Source organism: Pleurodeles waltl, chromosome 9, assembly GCF_031143425.1.
Source record: "Pleurodeles waltl isolate 20211129_DDA chromosome 9, aPleWal1.hap1.20221129, whole genome shotgun sequence".
In the NCBI taxonomy this organism is placed as follows: Eukaryota; Metazoa; Chordata; class Amphibia; order Caudata; family Salamandridae; genus Pleurodeles; species Pleurodeles waltl.
In genome coordinates, this window is record NC_090448.1 from 1,177,541,070 (window position 1) to 1,177,568,439 (window position 27,370).

Below are 27,370 nucleotides of genomic sequence, written 5' to 3' on the forward strand. Positions count from 1 at the left end.
ATACCCTCCTTGGCCAATCCGGAGCTATTAAGATGACTTGGGCCCGGTCTTGGCGAATTTTCCTCAACACTCGAGGAATCAAGGGTATGGGGGGAAACGCGTAAAGCAACTGGTCGCACCAGGTTATCTGAAACGCGTCCCCCAACGCTCCCTGCACCGGATACTGGAGGCTGCAGAATAACGGACAATGCGCGTTCTCCCGAGTGGCAAACAGATCTATCCGAGGAAACCCCCACATCTGGAAGATTAAACAGACTTGATCTGGATGGAGACGCCACTCGTGGTCTGCCGAGAATTGGCGACTGAGACTGTCCGCACGTACATTCAAGACCCCGGCCAGATGATTTGCCACCAAGCAAATCTGATGGTCCTTTGCCCAGGACCATAGCCGAAGAGCTTCTCTGCAGAGAAGGTACGACCCTACTCCTCCCTGTTTGTTTATGTACCACATCGTGGTAGTATTGTCCGTCAGGACCTGTACCGACTGACCACGAAGGGATGGGAGGAAGGCCTTGAGAGCCAAACGTACAGCCCATAACTCCAACAGATTGATATGAAACACCTGTTCCTCTGGAGACCAAAGCCCTTTGATCTCCAGATCCCCCAGATGAGCTCCCCATCCTAGGGTGGAGGCATCCGTTATTACCGTGGCCACTGGTGGCAACTGCGCGAACGGCTTTCCCTGTGAAAGATTGTTGCCCGCAATCCACCACTTCAATTCCACAGCAGCATCTCTGGAGATCTTGACAGTACCTTCTAAATCTCCCTTGTGTTGAGACCACTGCCTTCGGAGGCACCACTGAAGAGCCCTCATGTGCCAGCGAGCATGCGTGACCAACAGAATGCAGGAGGCGAACAGACCGAGCAGACGAAGGACCTTGAGGACTGGAACTACCGCTCCATTTCGAAACATTGGAACCAATTCCTGAATATCTTGAATCCGCTGAGGCGGAGGAAAGGCTCGACTCAATGTTGTATCCAGTACTGCCCCTATGAACAGGAGGCGCTGAGAGGGCTCCAGGTGAGATTTGGGCACGTTCACCGAAAAGCCCAGGTCGAACAACAACTGGGTTGTTGACTGCAGATGATGCGACACAAGCTCCGGGGACTTGGCTTTGATCAACCAGTCGTCCAAGTAAGGGAATACTGCTATCCCCTTCCTTCTGAGCTCCGCCGCAACCACTGACATCACCTTTGTGAAGACTCGAGGTGCTGAAGTAAGACTAAACGGGAGGACCGCAAACTGATAGTGCTGCGACCCTACCACAAACCGGAGATACTTCCTGTGCGACTTGAGTATCGGGATATGAAAGTAAGCATCCTGCAAGTCGACAGACACCATCCAATCTTCCTTGTTCAACGCCAAAAGCACCTGTGCTAGGGTCAGCATCTTGAACTTTTCCTGTTTGAGGAACCAATTCAAGATCCTCAGATCCAGGATTGGTCTCAACTGACCATCCTTTTTGGGAATCAGGAAGTATCTTGAGTAACAACCTCGACCCTTTTCCTGCTCTGGGACCAACTCTACCGCGCCCTTTGAAAGGAGGACTTGAACCTCCTGTTCTAGCAACAGGAGGTGTTCTTCTGAACAATAAGATGGGCGGGGCGGGATGAGGGGCGGGAACTCCCGAAAGGGAAGGGCGTAGCCTTTTCCCACAATGCCGAGAACCCAAGTGTCCGTTGTGATAGACTTCCACTTGTGGAGAAAACGCTGTAATCTTCCCCCTACAGGAGAGGAGTGAGTGGGAAACGGTGGAAGCCTAAGGCTGCTTCCCCTGCTGCACCCCTCCAGAGGACGAGGAAGAGGCAGAGTGCTGTTGAGAGGCTCCTCTGGTATGGACCCCACCCCTCCCCCTCCCTCTAAATGACCTATAGGGGAGGGAAGAGGCGGGTTGCTGGAACCTCCCCCGAAAGGAAGAGGAATAAGAGCCACGCCCAAATCCCCGAAACCTCCTGAAAATTCTAGAAGAGGCAGAGGAAGAAGGAGCTTGCAGTCCTAACGATTTGGCTGTGGCTCTGCTCTCCTTAAATCGTTCCAAGGCTGAATCTGCCTTGGCTCCAAACAGTCTGTCCCCATCAAACGGGAGGTCCAGCAGGGTCGACTGCACATCCGCAGAGAACCCTGAGTTTCGGAGCCAGGCCTGTCTTCTTGCCACCACAGCCGTGCCCATCGCCCTGGCCACCGAGTCGGTCGTGTCCAGCCCAGACTGGATAATCTGGGTCGCGGCAGCCTGGGCGTCCGAGACCACATCCAAGAGACCCTGGGGAAGCTCCGTGAATGAAGACGAAATATCATCCATCAGCGCATGGATGTACCTCCCCAGAATGCACGTGGCGTTGGTGGCCTTCAACGCCAAACTGCATGACGAAAATATTTTCTTGGACTGCGCATCCAGTTTCTTGGAGTCTCTGTCTCCAGGCACCGTCGGGAAGGAACCAGGCGCTGACTTTGAGGAACAGGAGGCTTGCACCACCAAGCTCTCCGGCGTAGGGTGTCTAGAGAGAAAGCCAGGGTCAGATGGTGCAGCTCGATACCTCCTGGCCACAGCCCTATGAACGGCCGAGGAAGACACCGGCTTCTTCCACACCTCCAACACCGGATCCAGCAAAGCCTCATTAAATGGCAAGAGAGGCTCAGCTGCAGCAGAGGCCGGATGCAATACCTCTGTCAGCAAATTCTGCTTTGCCTCTGCCACCGGCAAAGGCAGGTCCAAAAAGCTCGCTGCCTTCCTCACCACAGCATGAAAGGAAGCAGCCTCCTCCGTATATTCCCCTGGAGATGAAAGGTCCCACTCAGGGGAAGTGTCCAGCCCACTGGCTGTATCCAGACCATGCAGTCCGTCTCCAGAGTCCTCAATCTCTCCCTCCTCTAGGACTCGCTGGTACTCTTGCTCTTCTAAAAGACGGAGAGCATGCCTCCTCGAATGAAGTCTCTCCTCGATACGCGGAGTCGACATGGCCTCCGCCGACGTCGAAGAACGGCGCCGATCTCCAGAAGCATCTGACGCCGCGTCCGGCGCCACAGGCAGCTTCGGCGCCGAGGCAGGAGCCGGAGGACGAGGTCTTGGAGCCGATGGACCAACCGGAGTCACAGGGCAAAATCCTGACTTCGACAGAGGGGCAACCTCCGGGGCCGAAACATCCGAAGCCACCGGAGCGGCCACCGACGCCGGCACCGGCGCCGAGCCCACATTCCCAAAAGGGAGAAAGGGCATAAAGGGTGCCGGCCGAAGAGGCGCAGGATCACCCAACGAAAAGGCCAAGGGCCCCGAAGGACCAGCCGGAGCAGCTCCTGGAGCCATCTGCTGAAAGATGGTATACATCGCATTAAGAAACGCGGTACTATCGGCTCCAGGAGTGGGAAAAGCCGGATACTGGGGTGCCTGGATCGAGGGCGACCCCGACGCCGGCCTCGACGTCTGCGACGCCGGAGAAAACACAAGAGGCTGCACCACCTCAATCACTGACGCCTGACCAGGCGAAGTCGGTGACGCCGGAGAGGGCAACGGCGTCGATGGATGCGGCGTGACCGTGGGGCTGACCTCCCAAGTCCTCCGACGCCGAGCCGAAGGTGACCTCGAACGAGACTCCTTGCTGGAGTGACGTCGTGAGTCTCTACGGCGCCGGGAGTCTCGATGACGCCGGTGAGACCTTGGCGAAGAAGACTTCTTATGATGTTTCTCCTTCTTCTTTGACTTTGCCATGAATAACTTGGCCTCGCGCTCTTTGAGGGCCTTCGGATTCATGTGTTGACATGAATCGCAAGTCGAGACGTCGTGGTCGGAGCTCAAACACCATAGACAGTCGGAGTGAGGATCTGTAACTGACATCTTGCCCCCACACTCTCGACAGGGCTTGAAACCCGACTTCCTCTGAGACATTGTTACCGCAGAGAAGACTACGCAGCAGACAATACACTGTAACCACGAAGGTAACAGTAACTCCCTCGAAGATAACCGTTTCGAATGCACGGAAAAAAGGGAACTGTCATCGGCACGTCGGCGAGGACCTCTTATTGTCTGTATGACGTCAGACGGCGTCGCGTGGGCTAGAGTGACGTCCTCGTCGACGTGCAGAGACTAGTAAGAAGATTTCTGTCAAATGCTGGCGCCATGGGAGTATTCATCAGGTGAGGAATCCACAGGTAGTTGTATCCATCAGAACCATCTTTCCATCTAACTCACCTCTGTATATTTCCATACCTCAGCCTCTCTCCTCTCTCCCCACCTCTACCGCTGACTCTCTCTCCTCTCTGCCTACCTCGACACTGGAGCGTCTCTCCTCTCTGCCGACCTCCGCCCTGAGTCTCTCTCCTCTCTGCCGACCTCCACCCCTGAGACTCTCTCCTCTCTGCCGACCTCCACCCCTGAGACTCTCTCCTCTCTGCCGACCTCCACCCCTGAGACTCTCTCCTCCCTGCCTACCTCCACCCATGAGACTCTCTCCTCTCTGCCGACCTCCACCCCTGAGACTCTCTCCTCTCTGCCGACCTCCACCCCTGAGACTCTCTCTCCTCTCTGCCGACCTCCACCCTGAGACTCTCTCCTCTCTGCCGACCTCTACCCTGAGTCTCTCTCCTCCCTGCCGACCTCCACCCCTGAGTCTCTCTCCTCTCTGCCGACCTCCACCCTGAGTCTCTCTCCTCCCTGCCGACCTCCACCCCTGAGACTCTCTCCTCTCTGCCTACCTCCACCCTGAGACTCTCTCCTCCCTGCCTACCTCCACCCCTGAGACTCTCTCCTCCCTGCCTCCCTCCACCCCTGAGACTCTCTCCTCCCTGCCGACCTCCACCCCTGACTCTCTCTCCTCCCTGCCGACCTCCACCTTGAGTCTCTCTCCTCTCTGCCGACCTCCACCCCTGAGACTCTCTCCTCTCTGCCGACCTCCACCCCTGAGACTCTCTCCTCTCTGCCGACCTCCACCCCTGAGTCTCTCTCTCCTCTCTGCCGACCTCCACCCCTGAGTCTCTCTCCTCCCTGCCGACCTCCACCCCTGAGAGTCTCTCCTCCCTGCCGACCTCCACCCCTGAGACTCTCTCCTCTCTGCCGACCTCCACCCTGAGACTCTCTCCTCTCTGCCGACCTCCACCCCTGAGTCTCTCTCCTCTCTGCCGACCTCCACCCTGAGTCTCTCTCCTCCCTGCCGACCTCCACCCTGAGTCTCTCTCCTCCCTGCCTACCTCCACCCTGAGACTCTCTCCTCCCTGCCGACCTCCACCCCTGAGACTCTCTCCTGCCTGCCGACCTCCACCCTGAGTCTCTCTCCTCCCTGCCTACCTCCACCCCTGAGACTCTCTCCTCCCTGCCGACCTCCACCCCTGAGACTCTTTCCTCCCTGCCGACCTCCACCCTGAGTCTCTCTCCTCCCTGCCGACCTCCACCCTGAGACTCTCTCCTCCCTGCCGACCTCCACCCCTGAGACTCTCTCCTCCCTGCCGACCTCCACCCTGAGTCTCTCTCCTCCCTGCCGACCTCCACCCTGAGTCTCTCTCCTCCCTGCCGACCTCCACCCCTGAGACTCTCTCTCCTCTCTGCCTACCTCTACCGCTGACTCTCTCTCCTGTCTGCCGACCTCCACCCTGAGTCTCTCTCCTCCCTGCCGACCTCCACCCTGAGACTCTCTCCTCTCTGCTGACCTCCACCCCTGAGACTCTCTCCTCTCTGCCGACCTCCACCCCTGAGACTCTCTCCTCTCTGCCGACCTCCACCCCTGAGACTCTCTCCTCCCTGCCGACCTCCACCCTGAGACTCTCTCCTCTCTGCCGACCTCCACCCCTGAGACTCTCTCCTGTCTGCTGACCTCTACCCTGAGTCTCTCTCCTCTCTGCCGACCTCCACCCCTGAGTCTCTCTCCTCTCTGCCTACCTTTACCCCTGAGACTCTCTCCTCTCTGCCGACCTCCACCCCTGAGACTCTCTCCTCTCTGCCGACCTCCACCCTGAGTCTCTCTCCTCTCTGCCGACCTCCACCCCTGAGTCTCTCTCCTCCCTGCCTACCTCTACCCTGGAGCGTCTCTCCTCTCTGCCTACCTCCACCCCTGAGACTCTCTCCTCCCTGCCTACCTCCACCGTGAGACTCTCTCCTCCCTGCCTACCTCCACCCCTGGGACTCTCTCCTCCCTGCCTACCTCCACCCCTGAGACTCTCTCCTCCCTGCCTACCTCCACCCCTGAGTCTCTCTCTCCTCTCTGCCGACCTCCACCCCTAAGTCTCTCTCCTCCCTGCCTACCTCCACCCCCGAGAGTCTCTCCTCCCTGCCGACCTCCACCCCTAAGTCTCTCTCCTCCCTGCCTACCTCCACCCCCGAGAGTCTCTCCTCCCTGCCGACCTCCACCCCTGAGACTCTCTCCTCCCTGCCGACCTCCACCCCTGAGACTCTCCCCTCCCTGCCTACCTCCACCCCTGAGACTCTCTCCTCTCTGCCGACCTCCACCCCTGAGACTCTCTCTCCTCCCTGCCGACCTCCACCCTGAGACTCTCTCCTCTCTGCCGACCTCCACCCCTGAGACTCTCTCCTCTCTGCCGACCTCCACCCTGAGTCTCTCTCCTCCCTGCCGACCTCCACCCCTGAGACTCTCTCCTCCCTGCCTACCTCCGCCCCTGAGACTCTCTCCTCTCTGCCGACCTCCACCCCTGAGACTCTCTCTCCTCCCTGCCGACCTCCACCCTGAGTCTCTCTCCTCCCTGCCGACCTCCACCCCTGAGACTCTCTCCTCTCTGCCGACCTCCACCCTGAGTCTCTCTCCTCCCTGCCGACCTCCACCCCTGAGACTCTCTCCTCTCTGCCGACCTCCACCCCTGACTCTCTCTCTCCTATCTGCTGACCTCTACCCCTGAGTCTCTCTCCTCTCTGCCGACCTCCACCCCTGAGACTCTCTCTCCTCTCTGCCGACCTCCACCCCTGAGTCTCTCTCCTCTCTGCCGACCTCCACCCTGAGTCTCTCTCCTCTCTGCCGACCTCCACCCTGAGACTCTCTCCTCTCTGCCTACCTCCACCCCTGAGACTCTCTCCTCCCTGCCGACCTCCACCCTGAGTCTCTCTCCTCTCTGCCGACCTCCACCCCTGAGTCTCTCTCTCCTCTCTGCCGACCTCCGCCCCTGAGACTCTCTCCTCCCTGCCTACCTCCACCCCTGAGACTCTCTCTCCTCTCTGCCGACCTCCACCCCTGAGACTCTCTCCTCTCTGCCGACCTCCACCCCTGAGACTCTCTCCTCTCTGCCGACCTCCACCCTGAGTCTGTCTCCTCCCTGCCTACCTCCACCCCTGAGACTCTCTCTCCTCTCTGCCGACCTCCACCCCTGAGACTCTCTCCTCTCTCCCCACCTCCACCCCTGAGTCTCTCTCCTCTCTGCCGACCTCCACCCCTGAGACTCTCTCCTCTCTGCCGACCTCCACCCCTGACTCTCTCTCCTCTCTGCCGACCTCCACCCCTGAGACTCTCTCTCCTCCCTGCCGACCTCCACCCTGAGTCTCTCTCCTCCCTGCCAACCTCCACCCCTGACTCTCTCTCCTCTCTGCCGACCTCCACCCTGAGTCTCTCTCCTCCCTGCCGACCTCCACCCCTGAGACTCTCTCCTCTCTGCCGACCTCCACCCCTGAGACTCTCTCCTCCCTGCCGACCTCCACCCTGAGACTTTCTCCTCCCTGCCGACCTCCACCCCTGAGACTCTCTCCTCTCTGCCGACCTCCACCCCTGAGACTCTCTCTCCTCTCTGCCGACCTCCACCCCTGAGACTCTCTCCTCCCTGCCGACCTCCACCCTGAGACTCTCTCCTCTCTGCCGACCTCCACCCCTGAGACTCTCTCCTCTCTGCCGACCTCCACCCCTGAGTCTCTCTCCTCTCTGCCGACCTCCACCCTTGAGACTCTCTCCCTGAGACTCTCTCCTCTCTGCCGACCTCCACCCCTGAGACTCTCTCCTCTCTGCCGACCTCCACCCTGAGCCTCTCTCCTCCCTGCCTACCGCCACCCCCGAGTCTCTCTCCTCCCTGCCTACCTCCACCCCTGAGACTCTCTCCTCGCTGCCGACCTCCACCCCTGAGTCTCTCTCCTCTCTGCCGACCTCCACCCCTGAGTCTCTCTCCTCTCTGCCGACCTCCACCCCTGAGTCCCTCTCCTCTCTGCCGACCTCCACCCTGAGTCTCTCTCTGGTTTCTTGATGCAAGTGCTGTGCTGGTAGGGTGTGCTGGTTGGGCTGTTCTGGTGGGGTTGTGCTGGTGGGGCCGTGCTGGTGGGGCTGCGCTGGTAGGGTTGTGCTGATAGGGTGTGCTGGTAGGGTGTGCTGGTGGGGCTGTGCTGGGGGGCTGTTCTGGTAGGGCTGTGCTGGTGGGGCTGTGCTGGTGGGGCTGTTCTGCTGGGGTTGTTCTGGTAGGGTTGTGCTGGTGGGGCTGTTCTGGTAGGGCTGTGCTGGTGGGGCTGTTCTGGTAGGGCTGTGCTGGTGGGGCTGTGCTGGGGGGCTGTGCTGGTGGGGCTGTTCTGGTGGGGTTGTGCTGGTGGGGCTGTGCTGGTGGGGCTGCTCTGGTGGGGTTGTGCTGGTAGGGTTGTGCTGGTGGGGCTGTGCTGGTGGGACTGTGCTGGTGGGGTTGTGCTGTGCTGATAGGCTGTGCTAGTGGGGCTGTGCTGGTAGGGCTGTGTTGGTGGGGCTGTGCTGGTAGGGCTGTGTTGGTGGGGCTGTTCTGGTAGGGTTGTGCTGGTGGGGCTGTTCTGGTAGGGTTGTGCTGGTGGGCTGTGCTGGTAGGGTTGTGCTGGTTAACACACCTCCTCTGAAGGCGCCTTCCCTCTCGGTTCTCAGGGGCAGATGAGGCCGTCTTAGAGATGCAGTGTTTGCCTGGCTAGGAGCTAGTTCAACACGCTGGTGGGAGGATTTGCCCCAGTGGGCCAAGCAGCTTCTTACAATGGGCATTGACTCTTGCCCCAGTTATCTCAAGCAAGTGCCCAGAGCTTCCCACAAACAGTGATATTGATGCCAAAGCCCCTTGCTATTCTGAGAAGGAAAGTTTTAGGTGTGAGTTTCACACTCAGAGCAGGGCTGGGATTAGAAGTGGCGTCTCGTGGCTGCGAGCCAGGGAGATACAGGAAGCTTCCTGTCCTGATAGCATCTGGAGACGTTTGCAACATTCTAGAAGCAGCTTTAATTAATATACCTCAAGTGCCTGCCAGCATCCGACAATGCAATCCACCAGTTCTTTTGTTCAGCTCTTGAACAGGGAGCCTGCGTTTGAAGTGAGAGAGCTGTTCTCTGCCACGCTGCTGTCTTGAGAATGTCTCCCTCCTGGGCAGAGAGAACTTGTGTCTACACCTGAGCTGCTGTCTCTGGTGGAGTCTGCAGGGCAGACACACCCTGTGTCTCTACACGTGAGCTGCTGTCTCTGGTGGAGTCTGCAGGGCAGACAAACCGTGTGTCTCTACACATGAGCTGCTGTCTCTGTCACCAGTGAAGTCTGCAAGGCAGACATACCTTGTGTCTACACGTGAACAGCTGTCTCTGGTGGAGTCTGCAGGGCAGACACACCGTGTGTCTCTACACATGAGCTGCTGTCTCTGGTGGAGTCTGCAGGGCAGACACACCCTGTGTCTCTACTCGTGAGCTGCTGTCTCTGGTGAGTCTGCAGGGCAGACACACCTTGTGTCTCTATAAACGTGAGCTGCTGTCTCTGGTGGAGTCTGCAGGGCAGACACACCTTGTGTCTCTACACGTGAGCTGCTGTCTCTGTCACCAGTGAAGTCTGCAGGGCAGACACACCGTGTGTCTACACGTGAGCTGCTGTCTCTGGTGGAGTCTGCAGGGCAGACACACCCTGTGTCTGTACACGTGAGCTGCTGTCTCTGATGCTGGTGGAGTCTGCAGGGCAGACACACCTTGTGTCTCTATACACGTGAGCTGCTGTCTCTGGTGGAGTCTGCAGGGCAGACACACCTTGTGTCTCTAAACACGTGAGCTGCTGTCTCTGGTGGAGTCTGCAGGGCAGACACACCTTGTGTCTCTACACGTGAGCTGCTGTCTCTGGTGGAGTCTGCAGGACAGACATACATTGTGTCTACACGTGAGCTGATGTCGTCTGGCATCACTGAAGTCTGCAGGGCGGACACACCTGGACTCCCTTGAGCCAGAGCTTTGGAGATGCACCTGTCCCTGTGAGTGCTACTGTGACCTGTGAAGATTTGGGCAGAATTTCCAGCAACCCAGATTAAATGTCCCTGCCCTCTACTGATGAACAAAACACAGAAACATATGCACGAGTCTAGAGAAAACAGCACTAGCTGCACCAGTTTTGGTGAAAACTGCAGTCAGTTTTAAAGCAAGCGCTAATTGTGCACTGCATTTACCATAATGCAAAGGGGCAACCTGTGCTGGGATGTGAGGCAGTGTGCTCTCCCCCCTCCTTTCTACAGGGGGAGAGGTGACAGGTGCTCCTGTCCGAGGGGTGACACCACGGTACAGATGGAGAGGTTTATTCCATCATTGGGGCCTGGATGGCCAACCTCTGCCAGTTGCCACTGCAGTGAGGTGCCATATTTGCCCAGGGGCACACAGCTGGGATGTGAGGCAGGGTACCCCTCTCCCCCCCCCCCCTTCTACAGGGAGAGAAGTGAGAGGTGCGCCTGTCCGAGGGGGATACCTGGGTACAGATTGGGAGGTTTATGCCATCACTGGGGACCGGATGGCCCACCTACACCGGTTGCCACTGCAATGAGGTGCCATCTTTGCCCAGGGGCACACAGCTGGGGTGTGAGGCAGTGTACCCCTCTCCCCCCCCCCCCTTCTACAGGGAGAGAGGTGAGAGGTGCGCCTGTCCGAGGGGTGACACCACGGTACAGATGGAGAGGTTTATGCCATCACTGGGGACCGGATGGCCCACCTACACCGGTTGCCACTGCAGTGAGGTGCCACCTTTGCCCAGGGGCACACAGCTGGGGTGTGAGGCAGTGTACCCCTCTCCCCCCCCCCCCCTTCTACAGGGAGAGAGGTGAGGGTGCGCCTGTCCGAGGGGTGACACCACGGTACAGATGGAGAGGTTTATGCCATCACTGGGGACCGGATGGCCCACCTACACCGGTTGCCACTGCAGTGAGGTGCCACCTTTGCCCAGGGGCACACAGCTGGGGTGAATGGTCCTGGGGGCAGCGGTTTGAGTGAGTGATTCCCCACCCTTTTCCTGCCTGTCCGACATCCTGGCAGCCGTCCCAGGTGTGTCTTCGGTTTTATTACAGCAGCTTGAAGGTGGGCTCCATCTATTCTAGGATCTGCTGGAAGACTGAAGGTCGCGCATCAACCTGTCGCTGCCAGCCAGGCGAGTTCGTGGAACAAATGGAATTGTGCTGCAGTGTCACACCGGCCTCCGAGCAGCCATGACAAGCGCTTGCCTCCATTGTGGTCACTCGAGCGTCGAGCGCAGCGCCTCGCCTGACGCGCGCCCTGCGCAGCGCTGTGCGCACGGGATATTTAGTTGTGAAATTGGTCTATTACGTCGCTAATGTTTACAGGAGTTATTGTAAAGTGGCGGTGACAGCTGGAGATGGCGAGGGGTTAAGCAGGGGCACCTTTGTGGGCCGCAGACCGTGCGCAGCCTGGCAGCATTTAGAACCCCAGCTCACAGGGCCTTCGTCGGTTCCTGATGCCCCCCGATCCCCCCACAACCCCGGGTCACGTCCATCATCTCCAGCCGGTCCAGCCCGTTTAACTAACCGCGCCTTGCCTTATGGGACATTATGGGACATGTTACGCATGTGTGTCTGCACCGGGCAGGACAGAGGCATCAGAGGTCTTGTCATTGTCAGACTGGTCTTACAGGTCCCAGCATGCAAAGCGATATTGTTTACGAAGTCAGCAGGGGCCAGGATGAATGAAATGTTCGCGCTGATTTTTAGCACAGAGTGTTTGTCCCAGGCTGTAAAATCAGCGCGAACGGTACCCTGCAGCTCATAAGGGCGCTTTGTCTTTTCTGCCGCTCGAGTAGATCTTCTACTCGAGCGGCTGCTCCTCTACATGAACAGAAGGTTTCTCAACTCAAGGGGTAGCTGCCGTCAGTGGCCTCCCGAGTTGAGAAATCTCGCCAGGAGGTGGTCTGGAGTAAGAGTTTCCTTGCTCGTTGTTGCAAACTTTCACAATTCTGTGCTCTAAGTGAAGTGCGGCGTGGGAAAAACTCCACGAACTCTGCGAGCGGAGCTCACCACCGCCCTAATGAAAGGCTGTTTCCTAAACACATGTTCACCTTACAGCGTTAGGCGCTAGCAGTTGTGCGTCCACCAAAGAGGGCAGCTGTTGAGAGAATGTGTGATCCTGTCAGTGTGTGAAGTCATAACAGTGGGTCACCTCGTGTCCAGCCCTGCGCAGTCAATAAACAAGTTAGTGCCCTTTGGCACCCACAATCCAACTGGATAGACTCAGCTATGACCTGTAAAATGAAAGTTGAGAAGTGCAGAAAAAGTGATTCCTGGTGTGAGAGTGTCATATGACGATTAGGCGTCGGTGAAATATTCTGTTCCACCCACGAAATTAGAGGAATTTTGGCCACTCCTAGTTACTCTTTAACCCGAAGTTCTGGCTAAATTCCGCCACTCCCCGCATGGTCAAATTTTTCTATCTTTTCTGAAGTTGAGTCAGAGTGGGCTTTGGTTGAGCCCCTGTGAGCCATTGGCTCTCATGTGTTTATCCTGGTTTGGGATTGCTTGCATAGGCTGTCCATCAAGGCCATGGTATCCGGTGGATGGTTACATTGCCCCGTTAGGTGTTGGTGATGAGGCATCAAGTAGTCCCTTTGTTAGAATCTGCCTACCACGTGAAATGTAGGCTGTACCGGAGAGCCAGTCTGTCTTCTTCTTTCATGTACTTACTCTGATGACGTGACACCAGTCCAAATACTGATTTATGGTTTATTTAGTCGGTGCAGTTCAGATGCCTTGGTCTGTCATAAAGAGACGAGTTATTCATTCCTCCCCTTGTCATTCATTTGTTTTACCTGGCTGTCACGATAGGACACTCAGTGGGGACAGCTGTCTTATATTTTGGTTGTTGCCTTGAGCACTCCATTGGAAGTTGCATTTTTCTTCAACATCGTAATCTTTTGCATAATCTGTGCTGCTCCAGGTGTGTTATGAGGGAAGAAACTTTGTGGCTCAGCCAAGAGTTAGGTTTTCCATAAGTCTCCAAAATGCCCCTTTTCCAACAGCTGCTCCACTGTTAGGTTCTCCAGGGGACTGCGCCCCCGCCTGTGGAGAGCCTGTAAGGCACCCTACTCATTCCTGATTGGTGGTTTTCGACCTACGTGGGCTTCACGTGATTTCACACGCGGGTTTCCTCTGCCTCAGGGCTCACTCTGTCCACACTGTCCATTGGTCCTTGGGCGTTAGGGGCGGGATAGGTGCAGTGAACGGACCATGTCGGTACCGCCCCCTGGCTCTACCTTACAAGCATCAGGCAGTGCTACGGAACGGCCAAGACCGGACTGGCCATACCGGGCCTTGGGCATTTCCCCAGGAGCCTGGAAGAGTGGGGGCCGTTTTTGTTACCGGGGCTGGTTTTATAGCAGTGCGACAGTTTTAAAAAACACTTCAGGGTTTCTTGTATATCCAACAGTTTTGAGGCAACAATTCAAAATGCCAAGATAACTCTGATGGTTAATGTACCTGCTGGAGAGAGATCAGAGTTTTGTCTAGTGGCAGTTTTCACTCATCTGAGGTAGCGCCGAGGGTTAACATGCCTGCTAGAGAGAACGTATACTATGCAGATTACAGAGCAGTATTTTATGTGCAGCGCTCAGTGTGTTACTGCTTTTGTCACAGAGATCCTTTTGTTACTGCGCAGTTCTTCAGTTACAATCATAATCTAGCACAGTGAGCTATAAACCGCCATCGGAGAGAGCTGCGTGCAAACTGCGTGGTGCATGGTAGAAAGTTATGTTTTTCCCAGTCTTTGATTATCCTAATTTGCTGAAAAGGGTTTGTTTGGGTAGCAATAATTTGTTATCAGTAAAGTCAATCCTAACCACTATGTTATGTTCTAAATCCTGATAATATGCTTTCCCAGACCAAGCGCTCTTAAAAAATGCCACCAGTCAGGATGATGTGAATCCTACACCTCGCAGTCAACTTTGTCTAATGTAAGGTTTTCTACGCACCGATTGACATGTATGATTCATTCATATGTGTGTGATGGAAAGTGCTCCAACACACTACTCTGGTAGGAGAGGCGCTATACAACAAATGAAACGCATGAGAAAGGGGGGCTATGGAGAAATGAGAGGCAATGTTAGAGGGTGAGGGAGGGGCTATGAGGCACTGTTAGAGGGTGAGGGAGGGGCTATGGAGAGATGAGAGGCACTGTTAGAGGGTTAGAGAGGGGCTATGGAGAGATACATGTGAGAGAGGGGCTATGGAGAGATGAGAGGCACTGTTAGAGGGTGAGAGAGGGGCTATGGAGAGATGAGAGACGCTGTTAGAGGGTGAGAGAGAGGAGCTATGGAGAGATGGGAGGCGCTGTTAGAGGGTGAGGGAGGGGCTATGGAGAGATACATGTGAGAGAGGGGCTGTGGAGAGATGAGAGACGCTGTTAGAGGGTGAGAGAGAGGAGCTATGGAGAGATGGGAGGCGCTGTTAGAGGGTGAGGGAGGGGCTATGGAGAGATACATGTGAGAGAGGGGCTGTGGAGAGATGAGAGCCACTGCTAGCTGGTGAGAGAGGGGCTATGGAGGGATGAGAGACCCTGTTAGAGGGTGGGAGAGGGGCTATGGAGAGATGAGGGGCCCTGCTAGAGGGTGAGAGAGGGGCTGTGGAGAGATGAGGGGCTGTGCTAGAGGGTGAGAGAGGGGCTGTGGAGAGATGAGAGCGTTGTTAGAGGGTGAGAGAGGGGCTGTGGAGAGATGAGGGGCCCTGCTAGAGGGTGAGAGAGGGGCTGTGGAGAGATGAGGGGCTGTGCTAGAGGGTGAGAGAGGGGCTGTGGAGAGATGAGAGGCGTTGTTAGAGGGTGAGAGAGGGGCTGTGGAGAGATACATGTGTGAGAGGGGCTGTGGAGCGATGAGGGGGACTGTTCGAGGGTGGTGGTGAGGGTATCACTGAAGAGACCCAATTAAGATTGCCCTGTCCTGGTGCACTGTAAGGGTGTTATTTACTATGCTTTAAGAACTAATACAATTGGATGTGTAATGAAACGTGTTGTAGAATGCACTGTTTTTGCCATTTTGTCCCAAATTTTCTTGCAGGAGAACTCTACCCAAGCCCCATGGTAGTGGCCAGGCTCGTTGGATGTGCACCCTATGGGGGCTGGTCTGACAACATTTGCCTGGGCTGCTTTGGGTTCCCAGCCCGGCTATGAGAAGGGGTGTCTCTGAACACCCTTGGATGAGAAACTGAGTATAGGCAGCTGGTGTCCATGGCACATTTGGTGTTTTCAAAATCCAAAACAGTCTCCTCTGCTCAGGAAACCGTAGTGCCCACTGCGCTGAGGTCGCACCACAAGGCGCCCTGGCATAGTTGCCCAGTTCTACAGAATTGCATGCTGGAACTTGCAGTTTCACTTTTAACCTTGGAAGTTTGAGATAAAAAAATCACAGCAGGCAAAGTGTTCTTGGCAAAACACAAAGACTGGTGCAAGGTCCAGGCATGACACAGGGCCGCTGGACAGCTAGACTGACCTGGGTGTGAGGCGACTTGTTTTAGCGCTGTTAGAAATGCAGCACATTATGAAATGCCACCCAAAGGACAGACAGTAGCGCAAATGACCTTCTGCCATGCCAAAAGCAGAGGGTGCTGTAGAACTAAAGCGGCTCTCACTCCACAGCCCCCCAACCAACCACAACCACAGCCATACGACAGAGGAGAAGGAAATGCAGCCGCACAGGGCTCCAGCCTGTCTGCCAGGGTTTTTGTTGGTCACTGGATGGGGCCGTCCTCTCTGGAGCCCTGAGAACCAAGGACGGACATCCTTTGAGTTGTGTTCAGACAAACTGAGACTGGCACTACCATGGGGTCAAAAAAGGCCTCATGCCTAGCTGCGCCCTCTGCCTTCATTCTTGTGTCGTGTGAGACTTCTGGAAAGTTTTCTACCCAATCAATACTCGTGGGGGGGGGGGGAGGGGGGGGGAGGTCATGCTACCCTGAGCAGGGAGATGTGGGAATAACCTCTTTTAACTTGGCTGTCTCCTGCCCCGATCCATAGTGGGCGGCCCGCGCATGTGGATTTTGATGTATGTTTACCAGCCATCGCTGCCCATCTCTGCACTTCTGATTAATCCTGGGTGCGGGCATCGAGCTCTTCCCATTAAAGATTCATCAAAGTCTCCAGGAGAGTAAGGGGGGAGCTTTGAAGCTGCCCCCCAGCCACAGGCTCCCGCCCCGCGCTCAGAGCACTCATCAAGGCTCTTGGGTACATGGTGTCTTCTTCACGGGGGGGAGGGGACATGGGGGCCTGGGGGCTAGGGGAGGGCAGAGGGGGCAGGTGTAGGAGTCGGAGGGCTGATGTGGGAGACAGAGAGGAACAGCATCTGAGATGAGAGGCACTGAGAGAGGGTGAGAGAGGGGCTGTGGAGAGATGAGAGGCTCTGTTAGAGGGTGAGAGGGGCTGTGGAGAGATGCACATGTGAGAGAGGGGCTATGGAGGGATGAGAGGCGCTGTTAGAGGGTGAGAGAGGGGCTATGGAGAGATACATGTGAGAGAGGAGCTGTGGAGACATGAGAGGTGCTGTTAGAGGGTGAGAGAGGGGCTGTGGAGAGATGAGAGGCGCTGTTACAGGGTGAGAGACGGGCTATGGAGAGATGAGAGGCGCTGCTAGAGGGTGAGAGAGGGGCTATGGAGAGATACATGTGAGAGAGGCTCTATGGAGAGATGAGAGGCACTGTTAGAGGGTGAGAGAGGGGCTATGGTGAGATACATGTGAGAGAGGGGCTGTGGAGAGATGAGAGGTGCTGTTAGAGGGTGAGAGAGGGGCTGTGGAGAGATGAGGGGCTATGGAGAGATGAGAGACCCTGTTAGAGGGTGAGAGAGGGGCTATGGAGAGATACATGTGAGAGATGGGCTGTGGAGAGATGAGAGTCGCTGTTAGAGGGTGAGAGAGGGGCTGTGGAGAGATGAGAGGCACTGTTAGAGGGTGAGAGAGGGGCTATGGAGAGATGAGAGACCCTGTTAGAGGGTGAGAGAGGGGCTGTGGAGAGATAAGAGGCACTGTTGAAGGGTGAGAGAGGGGCTATGGAGAGATAAGAGGCGCTGTTAGAGGGTGAGAGAGGGGCTATGGAGAGATACATGTGAGAGAGGGGTTGTGGTGAGATGAGAGGCGCTGTTAGAGGGTGACAGAGTGGCTGTGGAGAGATGAGAGGCACTGTTGAAGGGTGAGAGAGGGGCTATGGAGAGATATATGTGAGAGAGGGGCTGTGGAGAGATGAGAGGCGCTGTTAGAGGGTGAGAGGGGCTATGGAGGGATGAGAGACCCTGTTAGAGGGTGAGAGAGGGGCTATGGAGAGATAAGAGGCGCTGTTAGAAGGTGAGAGAGGGGCTATGGAGAGATACATGTGAGAGAGGGGCTGTTGAGAGATGAGAGGCACTGTTAGAGGGTGAGAGAGGGGCTATGGAGAGATGAGAGACCCTGTTAGAGGGTGAGAGAGGGACTGCGGAGAGATGAGGGGCACTGGTAGAGGGTGAGGGAGGGGCTATGGAGAGATGAGAGGCACTGTTAGAGGGTGAGAGAGGGGCTATGGAGATATGAGAGGCACTGTTAGAGGGTGAGAGAGGGACTATAGAGAGAGGAGAGACCCTGTTAGAGGGTGAGAGAGGGACTGCGGAGAGATGAGGGGCACTGGTAGAGGGTGAGGGAGGGGCTATGGAGAGATGAGGGGCACTGTTAGAGGGTTAGAGAGGGGCTATGGAGATATGAGAGGCGCTGTTAGAGGGTGAGCGAGGGGCTGTGGAGAGAGAGGTGTGAGAGAGGGGCTGTGGAGAGATGAGAGGCACTGTTAGAGGGCGAGAGAGGGGCTGTGGAGAGGAACATGTGAGAGAGGGGCTATGGAGAGATGAGAGGCACTGTTAGAGGGTGAGAGAGGGGCTGAGGAGAGATGAGAGGCGCTGTTAGAGGGCGAGAGAGGGGCTGTGGAGAGGTACATGTGAGAGAGGGGCTGTGGAGAGGTGAGAGAAACTGTTAGAGGGTGAGAGAGGGGCTGTGGAGAGATACATGTGAGAGAGGGGCTGTGGAGAGGTGAGAGGCACTGTTAGAGGGTGAGAGAGGGGCTGTGGAGAGATGAGAGGCGCTGTTAGAGGGTGAGAGAGGGGCTGTGGAGAGGTACATGTGAGAGAGGGGCTGTGGAGAGGTGAGAGGCACTGTTAGAGGGTGAGAGAGGGGCTGAGGAGAGATGAGAGGCGCTGTTAGAGGGTGAGAGAGGGGCTGTGGAGAGGTACATGTGAGAGAGGGGCTGAGGAGAGGTGAGAGGCACTGCTAGAGGGTGAGAGAGGGGCTGTGGTGAGATACATGTGAGAGAGGGGCTATGGAGACATGAGGGGCCCTGCTAGATTGTGAGAGAGGGGCTGTGGAGAGAGATGTGTGAGAGGGGCTGTGGGGAGGTGAGGGGCACTGCTCGAGGGTGGTGGTGCGGGAATCACTGAAGAGCCCCAATAAAGCTTGCCCTGTCCTGGTGCACTGTAAGGTCAACATTTCCTATGCTTTAAAAACTAATACCCTCGGATGTGTAATGAGACGTGTTGTAGGATTCACTGTTTTTGCCATTTTGTCCCAGATCTTCTTGCAGGAGATCTCCCCCCCGCTCCCCATGGTAGTGGCCAGGCTCGCTGTGCGCCCCCTGGGGCTGGTCTGGCATTTGCCAGGGCTGCTTTGGGGTCCCAGTCGGCCCTGAGTAGGGGTCTGTCTTGACACCCTTGGATGGGAGCCTGAGCAGGAAGGTCTGTGGAGAGCAGGAGTAGGGAAGGGGAGTGTGTGGGCTGGAGAGAGGCAGAAGTAGATGTGCGAGAGAAGGTGAGTGTGGGAGGGGGGCTGCTGTGAGCGTGAGAGAGACAGCTGCATGGGAGGGGATACCTCCGAGGGAAAGTTGTGTGTAGGGGAGTGAATGTGTGTTGGAGGGAGAGGCAGGTGTGGGGGAGTATGTGTGGGAGGGAGAGGCATGTGCAGGGGAGTGAGTATGTTTAGGGGGGAGAGGCATGTGTGGGGGAGTGAGTGAGTGTGGGAGGGAGTGGCATATGTGAGGGAGGGAGTATATGTGTGAGGAGAGGTATGTGTGGGGGAGTGAGTATGTGTGGGAGGGAGAGGCATATGTGGGGGAGTGAGTGAGTGTGGGAGGGTGAGGCATATGTGAGGGAGGGAGTATATGTGTGAGGAGAAGTATGTGTGGGGGAGTGAGTATGTGTGGAAGGGAGAGGCGTGTGTGGGGGAGTGAGTATGTGTGGAAGGGAGAGGCATGTGTGGGGGAGTATATGTGTGGGGAGGGAGAGAGACGTGTGGGGCATTGAGTATGTGTGGGAGGGAGAGGCACGTGCAGGGGAGTGAGTATGTTTAGGAGGGAGAGGCATGTGTGGGGGAGTGAGTGAGTGTGGGAGGGAGAGGCATATTTGAGGGAGGGAGTATATGTGTGAGCAGAGGTATGTGTGGGGGAGTGAGTATGTGTGGAAGGGAGAGGCGTGTGTGGGGGAGTGAGTATATGTGGAAGGGAGAGGCAAGTATTGAGAGTGAGTGTTTAGGAGGTAGAGGCATGTGTGGGGAAGTGAGTATGCAAGGGAGGGAGAGGCAGGGGAGGCATATGTGGGGAAGAGAGTATGTGTGGGAGGGAGAGGCAGATGTTGGGGAGAGAGTATGTGTGGGAGGGAGAGGCATGTGTGGGGGAGTGAGTATGTGTGGGAGGGAGAGGCGCGTGTGGGGGGGTGAGTATGTGTTGGAGGGAGCGACATGTGTGAGGGAGTGAGTATGTGTCGGAGGGAGAGGCATGTGTGGGGGAGTGAGTATCTGGAAGGGAGAGGCATGTGTGGGGGAGTGAGTATGTGTGGGAGGGAGAGTCATGTGTGTGAAAGTGAGTATGTGTGGGGAGGGAGAGAGACGTGTGGGGCATTGAGTATGTGTGGGAGGGAGAGGCACATGCAGGGGAGTGAGTATGTTTAGGAGGGAGAGGCATGTGTGGGGGAGTGAGTGAGTGTGGGAGGGAGAGGCATATGTGAGGGAGGGAGTATATGTGTGAGGAGAGGTATGTGTGGGGGAGTGAGTATGTGTGGAAGGGAGAGGCGTGTGTGGGGGAGTGAGGATGTGTGGAAGGGAGAGGCATGTGTGGGAGAGTATATGTGGGAGGGAGAGGCATACGTGGTGGAGTGAGTGTGCGGGAGGGAGGAGCATGTGTGAAGGGAGTGAATATGTGTAGAAGGGAGAGACAGATGTGGGGGAGTTGAATATGTGTGGGAGGGAGAGGCAAGTATTGAGAGTGAGTGTGTAGGAGGTAGAGGCATGTGTGGGGAAGTGAGTATGCAAGGGAGGGAGAGGCATGTGTAGAGGAATGAGTATGTGTGGGAGGAAGAGGCATGTGTGGAAGGGGGAGGCATGTGTGGGGAAGAGAGTATGTGTGGGAGGGAGAGGCAGATGTTGGGGAGAGATTATGTGTGGGAGGGAGAGGCATGTGTGGGGGAGTGAGTATGTGTCGGAGGGAGGTGCATGTGTGGGGGAGTGAGTATGTGTCAGAGGGAGAGGCATGTGTTGGGGAGTGAGTATGTGGAAGGGAGAGGCATGTGTGGGGGAGTGAGTATGTGTGGGAGGGAGAGTCATGTGTGGGAAAGTGAGTATGTGTGGGAGGGAGAGAGACGTTTGGGGCATTGAGTATGTGTGGGAGGGAGAGGCACATGCAGGGGAGTGAGTATGTTTAGGAGGGAGAGACATGTGTGGGGGAGTGAGTATGTGTGGGAGGGAGAGAGACGTGTGGGGCATTGAGTATGTGTGGGAGGGAGAGGCACGTGCAGGGGAGTGAGTTTGTTTAGGAGGGAGAGGCATGTGTGGGGGAGGGAGTATATGTGGGAGGAAGAGGCTTGTGTGGGGGAGTGAGTATGTGTAGAAGGAAGATGCACGTGTGGGGGAGGAAGTGTGGGAGGGAGAGGCAGATGTTGGGGAGAGAGTATGTGTGGGAAGGAAAGACATGTGTGGGGGAGTGAGTATGTGTGGGAGGGAGAGGCGTGTGGGGGGGAGTGAGTATGTGTCAGGGGGAGAGGCATGTGTGGGGGAGTGAGTATGTGGAAGGGAGAGGCATGTGTGGGGGAGTGAGTATGTGGAAGGGAGAGGCATGTGTGTGAAAGTGAGTATGTGTGGGAGTGGTGGCATGTGTGGGGGAGTGAGTATGTGTGGGAGGAAAGGCATGTGTGGGGGAGTGAGAAGGTGTGTAAGGGGGAGGCATGTGTGGGGGAGTGAGTATGTGTGGGAGGGAGAGGCATGTGTGGGAGAGTATGTGTGGAAGGGAGAGGCAGATGGGGAGTGAGTGTGTGTGGGAGGGAGAAGCAGGTCTTGGAGACTGAGTGTGTAAGAGGTAGAGGCATGTGTGGGGGAGAGGGTATGTGTGGGAGGGAGAAGCATGTGTGGGGCAGTGAGTATGTGTGGGAGGGTCATGTGTGGGAAAGTGAGTATGTGTGGGAGGGAGAAGCATGTGTGGGAAAGTGAGTATGTGTGGGAGGGAGAGGCGTGTGTGGGGGAGTGAGTATGTGGAAGGGAGAGGCATGTGTGGGGGAGTGAATATGTGTGGGAGGGAGAAGCACATGTGGGAAAGTGAGTATGTGTGGGGAGGGAGAGAGACGTGTAGGGCATTGAGTATGTGTGGGAGGGAGAGGCACGTACAGGGGAGTGAGTATGTTTAGGAGGGAGAGGCATGTGTGGGGGAGTGAGTATGTGTGGGAGGGAGAGGCTTGTTTGGGGAGTGAGTATGTGTAGAAGGGAGATGCATGTGTGGGGGAGTATGTGTGGGAGGGATGGGCGTATGTGGGGAAGTGAGTATGTGTGGGGGAGAAGCATGTGCGAGGGGAGTGAGTATGTGTGGAAGGGAGAGGTAGATGTGGGGTTGATGACTGCAGCTAACCGAGGCTCCCCTTCCTCTCGTATATCCGTGTATGTAGTTGTCTCTTTAACATGTATATGTTCTAACTGAGCAGTTTCGGCTATGCAAGCAAATCACTATATCAACCATTACAATGAAATATATTTTGTGGACCCCTCGTTCACTTTATAGCTGTGTCTAGGCCCCCTTGTGCCACGTGAAGCTGCCACAAAGTAGTGTCTACTTTCTGAGACCCCTTACCCTCTATTCATCTCTGTGTCTGAGAATCTGGGCATCACTCTAGCCCCTTAATATGTAGTTGTGCGTCTGTTTCATGTACCTCTGCCTCACTTCATTCCTGTGATGTGTATTTGATCTACAAGTCTGCATATCTGTCCATCACTCATGCCATTGCTGGATCTAGGTGTCCTCGCATTGTGTGAAGCTAATCCAGGGTAGAGGTCTCTAATAGGGACTTCATTCACTCTCTCTGTATCTGTGCATCGTTCAGTTACTTTTTTCAAGGCCCAAGATGGCTGCTGCTACCTAACACTCATAGCTTTTTGTATGAATATGTGCATAACTCGATCCTTGTATCCAGATCCAAGATGGCTGCCGCCACTAACTGAGACTCTTAGAAGTATATCTTTGGGTGTGTGTCTGTATCTGTGCATAACTTAATTTTTGTATCCAGGCTCAAGATAGCTGCCACTAACTAACACTCATAGCTTTTTGTCTGGATCTGTGCCTAACTCGATCCTTATATCCAGATCCAAGATGGCTGCCACTAACTGAGACTCTTAGAAGTATATCTTCGGGTGTGTGTCTGTATCTGTGCATAACTTAATTTTTTTATCCAGGCCCAAGATGGCTGCCACTAACCAACACTCATAGCTTTTTGTCTGGATCTGTGCCTAACTCGATCCTTATATCCAGATCCAAGATGGCTGCCACTAACTGAGATTCTTAGAAGTATATCTTTGGGTGTGTGTCTGTATCTGTGCATAAGTTAATTCTTGTGTCCAGGCCCAAGATGGCTGCCACTAACTAAGGCTCTTGTGTGTGTGTGTGTGTGTCCGCGTGTGTGTGTGTGCATCTGTGCACAGCTCACTTCTAGTATCCAGGCCCAATATGGTGGCAGCTAACTGAGGCCGCCTCCCTCTGTGTTCTCTTTACCTGTGTATCTGTTCTGCTTATCAGAGTCTGATACCAGGAGATCAGCCAGAACAGTTCTTTGCCACCACCGCAGCTCAGGAGTCTGTTCTCCCTCCAGGTCCTGTACCAGATATGTTTGTGACTGGCCTGTTCTCAACACATGTCCAGTCTCTCAGCTGTGTTTTTAGGGTCGAGCCTGCGTTGCATGCGCTCGCGCATGCGTATCGCAGCGAGACTCATTTGTATTTAGAAAAGGGCTCGGAGCCCTGTCAACTTCACGTCAGTGTTTTTTATTGGTTCGTGGGCTTGTATATTTAAATCTGCTTGCTTTGATTAGTCGAAGGCACGCATATGTCATGCCTTTTCCGGTGGCTAGCCCTCCTCGAGCGCAGCGACCAAGTACAGAAAACATGCGAGGCTCGCTGTTTTCCATCGGGCTCGTGGACTTCTTTTTCTCTAATTTACGAGCGCGATCTCGCTTGGCAGAAGTCGAGCGCTTTACAAAGTTAATTTCACTTTTTCGGGTTATGTACATAAATGCACTTTTGCCCGATAGGTGAAAAGTCGGGTTAGGAGTTTACAACGCGATCAGCTCTAACATGAGAAAACGCGAGACCCGTTGCATTGTAAATGCTTGTTTCTCTTGGGAGCACTACAAGGCTGGGCTCACACACAGGACCTCCACTGCCTCCTTCTGTCTGTGGTCTTTCTTCCAGTCCTGAGGAAGCAGGGTGTGTTTGTGTATAAATCAATGTTTTCATCTGAAGCACAATCCCCTGTAGCTACTGGAAGAGGTGGCGGTGATCCTCCACCCAGACACCTCCTGGTTTACTGCAGCTTACAGCAACACATCTGTACAGTGGTCACTTCAAAACTTTCAAAACGTCAAGTAGTAACTTTAAAAAAGGCTACACTTCATATAAACCATTGGCATGTATTTCCTCTCATGGAAAACAGCACTGGTCTCACTCAAACTAAATGGATGACCTCCTGATCCCTGGTCTCCATGTAGAAAACCATCCTTTATACCACCCCCTCTGTACCTGTCCTTCCAGTCATCAAGGCAGCAGAGGGCCAAGATGACCCCATTTTCACATTCCTCTCCTCTCCCCCTCTCTTGCTACCCTGGAGGTCCTGGTGCTGCCCATCACTCTTAGACTTAAGGCCCCTGTGGCTTCACATAAAGGGAAGGCCCATCTCTTCTGCATCTCACTCATGCAAAGAACTGTCAGGTTGTGTGCCTGCAGCTGAGAAACTAGATAGAGTACATTAACGTGCAGCTACAATCACACCTATGATGAGCATTATCAATTTACGTTCTCATTATAAAGGAATGATAAGCGTCTAGAAGCCAGCTGGTGGTTTCTCAATGTGCTGAGTCACAATACATATGAAGGGAATTGCGCCAAAAAGTGGACTTTCCTATAGGACCTGTGTACCAGGCGTGTGAGAAATTTATGCAGTCTGCTTGCATGTAATTGTGTAAAATTCTGAAAAATCATGCCAAGTTATACATAATATGCAAAATGCAAATCTGTCGTTTTGTTCTATATTTTAGTGCAAAATACCCTACGGTCAATTTTTGGCCTAATCACACACTTCATCAAAGCACCGCAAAAAAACACCCGCTCGCATTCTCTGGCTCCTGTTCATTCACAATAAATCTTTACAGTAAATGACTGCATTTGTGGTAAATTTTTACAGCAAATGATCTGTAATTTAAAAAAAAAAAATAGCATAGTGGCATCATTTTGTGTAATAAATGTAACACAAAATTTCTGCGATTTTTTAAATTACGCTTGTGTAATTTAAATGTCACCCAGGGCTTCTGTGTACCTCTTCTCTGTATGAGTGTCTCATTATATCCATGTAGTATGCATGTGTTCCTCAGGCCTGCCTATTGGTCTGTCAGTCGGTCCATAGCTGTATCTAGGTGCCTTGAGATGGTTGAAACCGGTCCAAGATGGCGGCTGCTAACTAGGGCTCCTCTCTTTGGTTGCAGATTGCAGGCCCTGCGGAAGGAGAAGTCGAGGGACGCTGCCCGCTCCCGCCGAGGCAAGGAGAACTTCGAGTTCTATGAACTGGCCAAGCTGCTGCCGCTACCGGCTGCCATCACCAGCCAGCTTGATAAGGCGTCCATCATCCGACTGACCATCAGCTATCTGAAGATGAGGGACTTCGCCAACCAGGGGGACCCTCCGTGGAACCTGCGCATGGAGGGGCCACCCCCAAATACCTCAGTCAAAGGTAAGGGCTCATAGCCGTGTCTGGGCGTGGGGGTGGGTCTCTTGGAGGCCAGGATGTATCTGGGTTAAGCTTCAGAGAGATCAGTCTGAGAGAATGATAGAGAGGGAGGGAGGCTGAGAGCGAGTGGGCGTGGGGTGCATGAGTGTCTCACTCACTCATCAAGGCGAGATGCCTTTGCCGACTAGGTTTCTACCACTGCTCTGTAGGGTGTCTCACCAGTGCACTTGTGTTTCTGCTCTCTAGGGAGTCTGTCAAGTCCACTCAGGGGTCTCTGCAGTATAAGGTGTCTCTCCAGTCATATTGTGGGCCTGATCTAGAACTCGGCGGAGGGGTTACTACTTCACAACAGTGGCGAATGTCCCATCCGCAGAAATATAAATCCGATAAAATATGATGGGATTTAGATTTCGGCAGATGGGAAATCCATCACCGTTGAGAAAGAGTTACCCATGAGCGCAGTTCTCCATCAGGGCCTAAGTGCCTGTGGGATCAGTGTGGGTCTCTACAGTCCTGCTGCATCTCTGTTGTCTGAAAGCAGGAAAGTCGTTCAACTCTAGCTATGTCTCTGCACTCTGGGGTTTCCTACAGTCCAGTCCTGTCTCTATGAACTCTTCTGGGTCCCTTCAGTCCAGCTGAGCGTCTCAGCGCTCTAGTTTGTTCTTTTCTGTGGCTCCTTCAATCATCTCTTCATTCTGGTCGAGGGATCTCTCTAGGGTACATGCTCACTACCTTCAATCCACTACGTCAGCCTACCACTGCATGGGAGGGTTAAGTATAGGTTACATTTAGGTCAGAGGAAGCAATTGGGGTGGGCCTTAGGGTTTAATGTAAGATTTGCGCAAACTTAAGTGTTGGAGGGTAGGGTTAGGGAATAGGTTAAATTTAGGAACAGGGTACAAGGCGTAGGGTTAGAGTAATGTATAGGGTGAGGCTAAGGTTTATCTCAGTCTTAAGGATGGGATGAGAGTAAGGTTTGGGCTTGGGTTTGTCTCAGTCCTAAGGCTGGCATGAGAGTAAGGTTTGGGTTTAGGTTTGTCTCAGTCCTATGGTTGGAATGAGAGTAAGGTTTGGGTTTAGGTTTGTCTCAGTCCTAAGGTTGGAGTGAGAGTAAGATTTGGGTTTGGGTTTGTCTCAGTCCTATGGTTGAAATGAGAGTAAGGTTTGGGATTAGGTTTATCTCAGTCCTAAGGTTGGAGTGAGAGTAAGGTTTGGGTTTAGGTTTATCTCAGTCCTATGGTTGGAATGAGAGAAAGGGTTGGGTTTAGGTTTGTCTCAGTCCTAAGGTTTGAATGAGAGTAAGGTTTGGGTTTGGGTTTAGGTTTATCTCAGTCCTAAGGCTGGGATGAGAGTAAGGTTTGGGCTTAGGTTTGTCTCAGTCCTAAGGTTGGAATGAGAGTAAGGTTTGGGTTTAGGTTTGCCTCAGTCCTAAGGCTGGGATGAGAGTAAGGTTTGGGTTTAGGTTTGTCTCAGTCCTAAGGTTGGAATGAGAGTAAGGTTTGGGTTTGGGTTTGTCTCAGTCCTAAGGTTGGAAGGAGAGTAAGGTTCGGGTTTAGGTTTGTCTCAGTCCTAAGGCTGGGATGAGAGTAAGATTTGGGTTTACATGTGTCTCAGTCCTAAGGTTGGAATGCAAGTAAGGTTTGGGTTTAGGTTTATCTCAGTCCTAAGGTTGGGATGAGAGTAAGGTTTGGGTTTAGGTTTGTCTCAGTCCTAAGGTTGGAATGAGAGTACGGTTTGGGTTTAGGTTCTTTAACTCAGTCTTAAGGTTGGAATAGGAGTAAGGTTTGGGGTTGGGTTCTGTATCTCAGTGTCAAGGTTGGGGTAAGAGTAAGGTTTGGGTTTAGGGTATCTCAGTCTTAAGGTTGAGGTAAGAGTAAGATTTGGGTTTAGGGTATCTCAGTCTTAAGGTTGGGGTAAGAGTAAGGTTTGGGTTTAGGGTATGTCACTCTTAAGGTTGGGGTAAGAGTAAGGTTTGGGTTTAGGGTATG

At 54.5% G+C, this 27,370-nt stretch overlaps 1 protein-coding gene across 1 annotated transcript in view; it reads left to right on the forward strand.

The window, feature by feature from the left end:
• Nucleotides 1–27,370, forward strand: part of NPAS3 (neuronal PAS domain protein 3) — a 1,356,068-nt gene that overhangs the window by 381,558 nt on the left and 947,140 nt on the right. Inside the window, exon 2 of the mRNA XM_069209098.1 lies at nucleotides 25,141–25,385. Within this exon, the coding sequence (XP_069065199.1) occupies nucleotides 25,141–25,385 (245 nt within the window). The remainder of the gene's footprint in view (nucleotides 1–25,140; nucleotides 25,386–27,370) is intronic.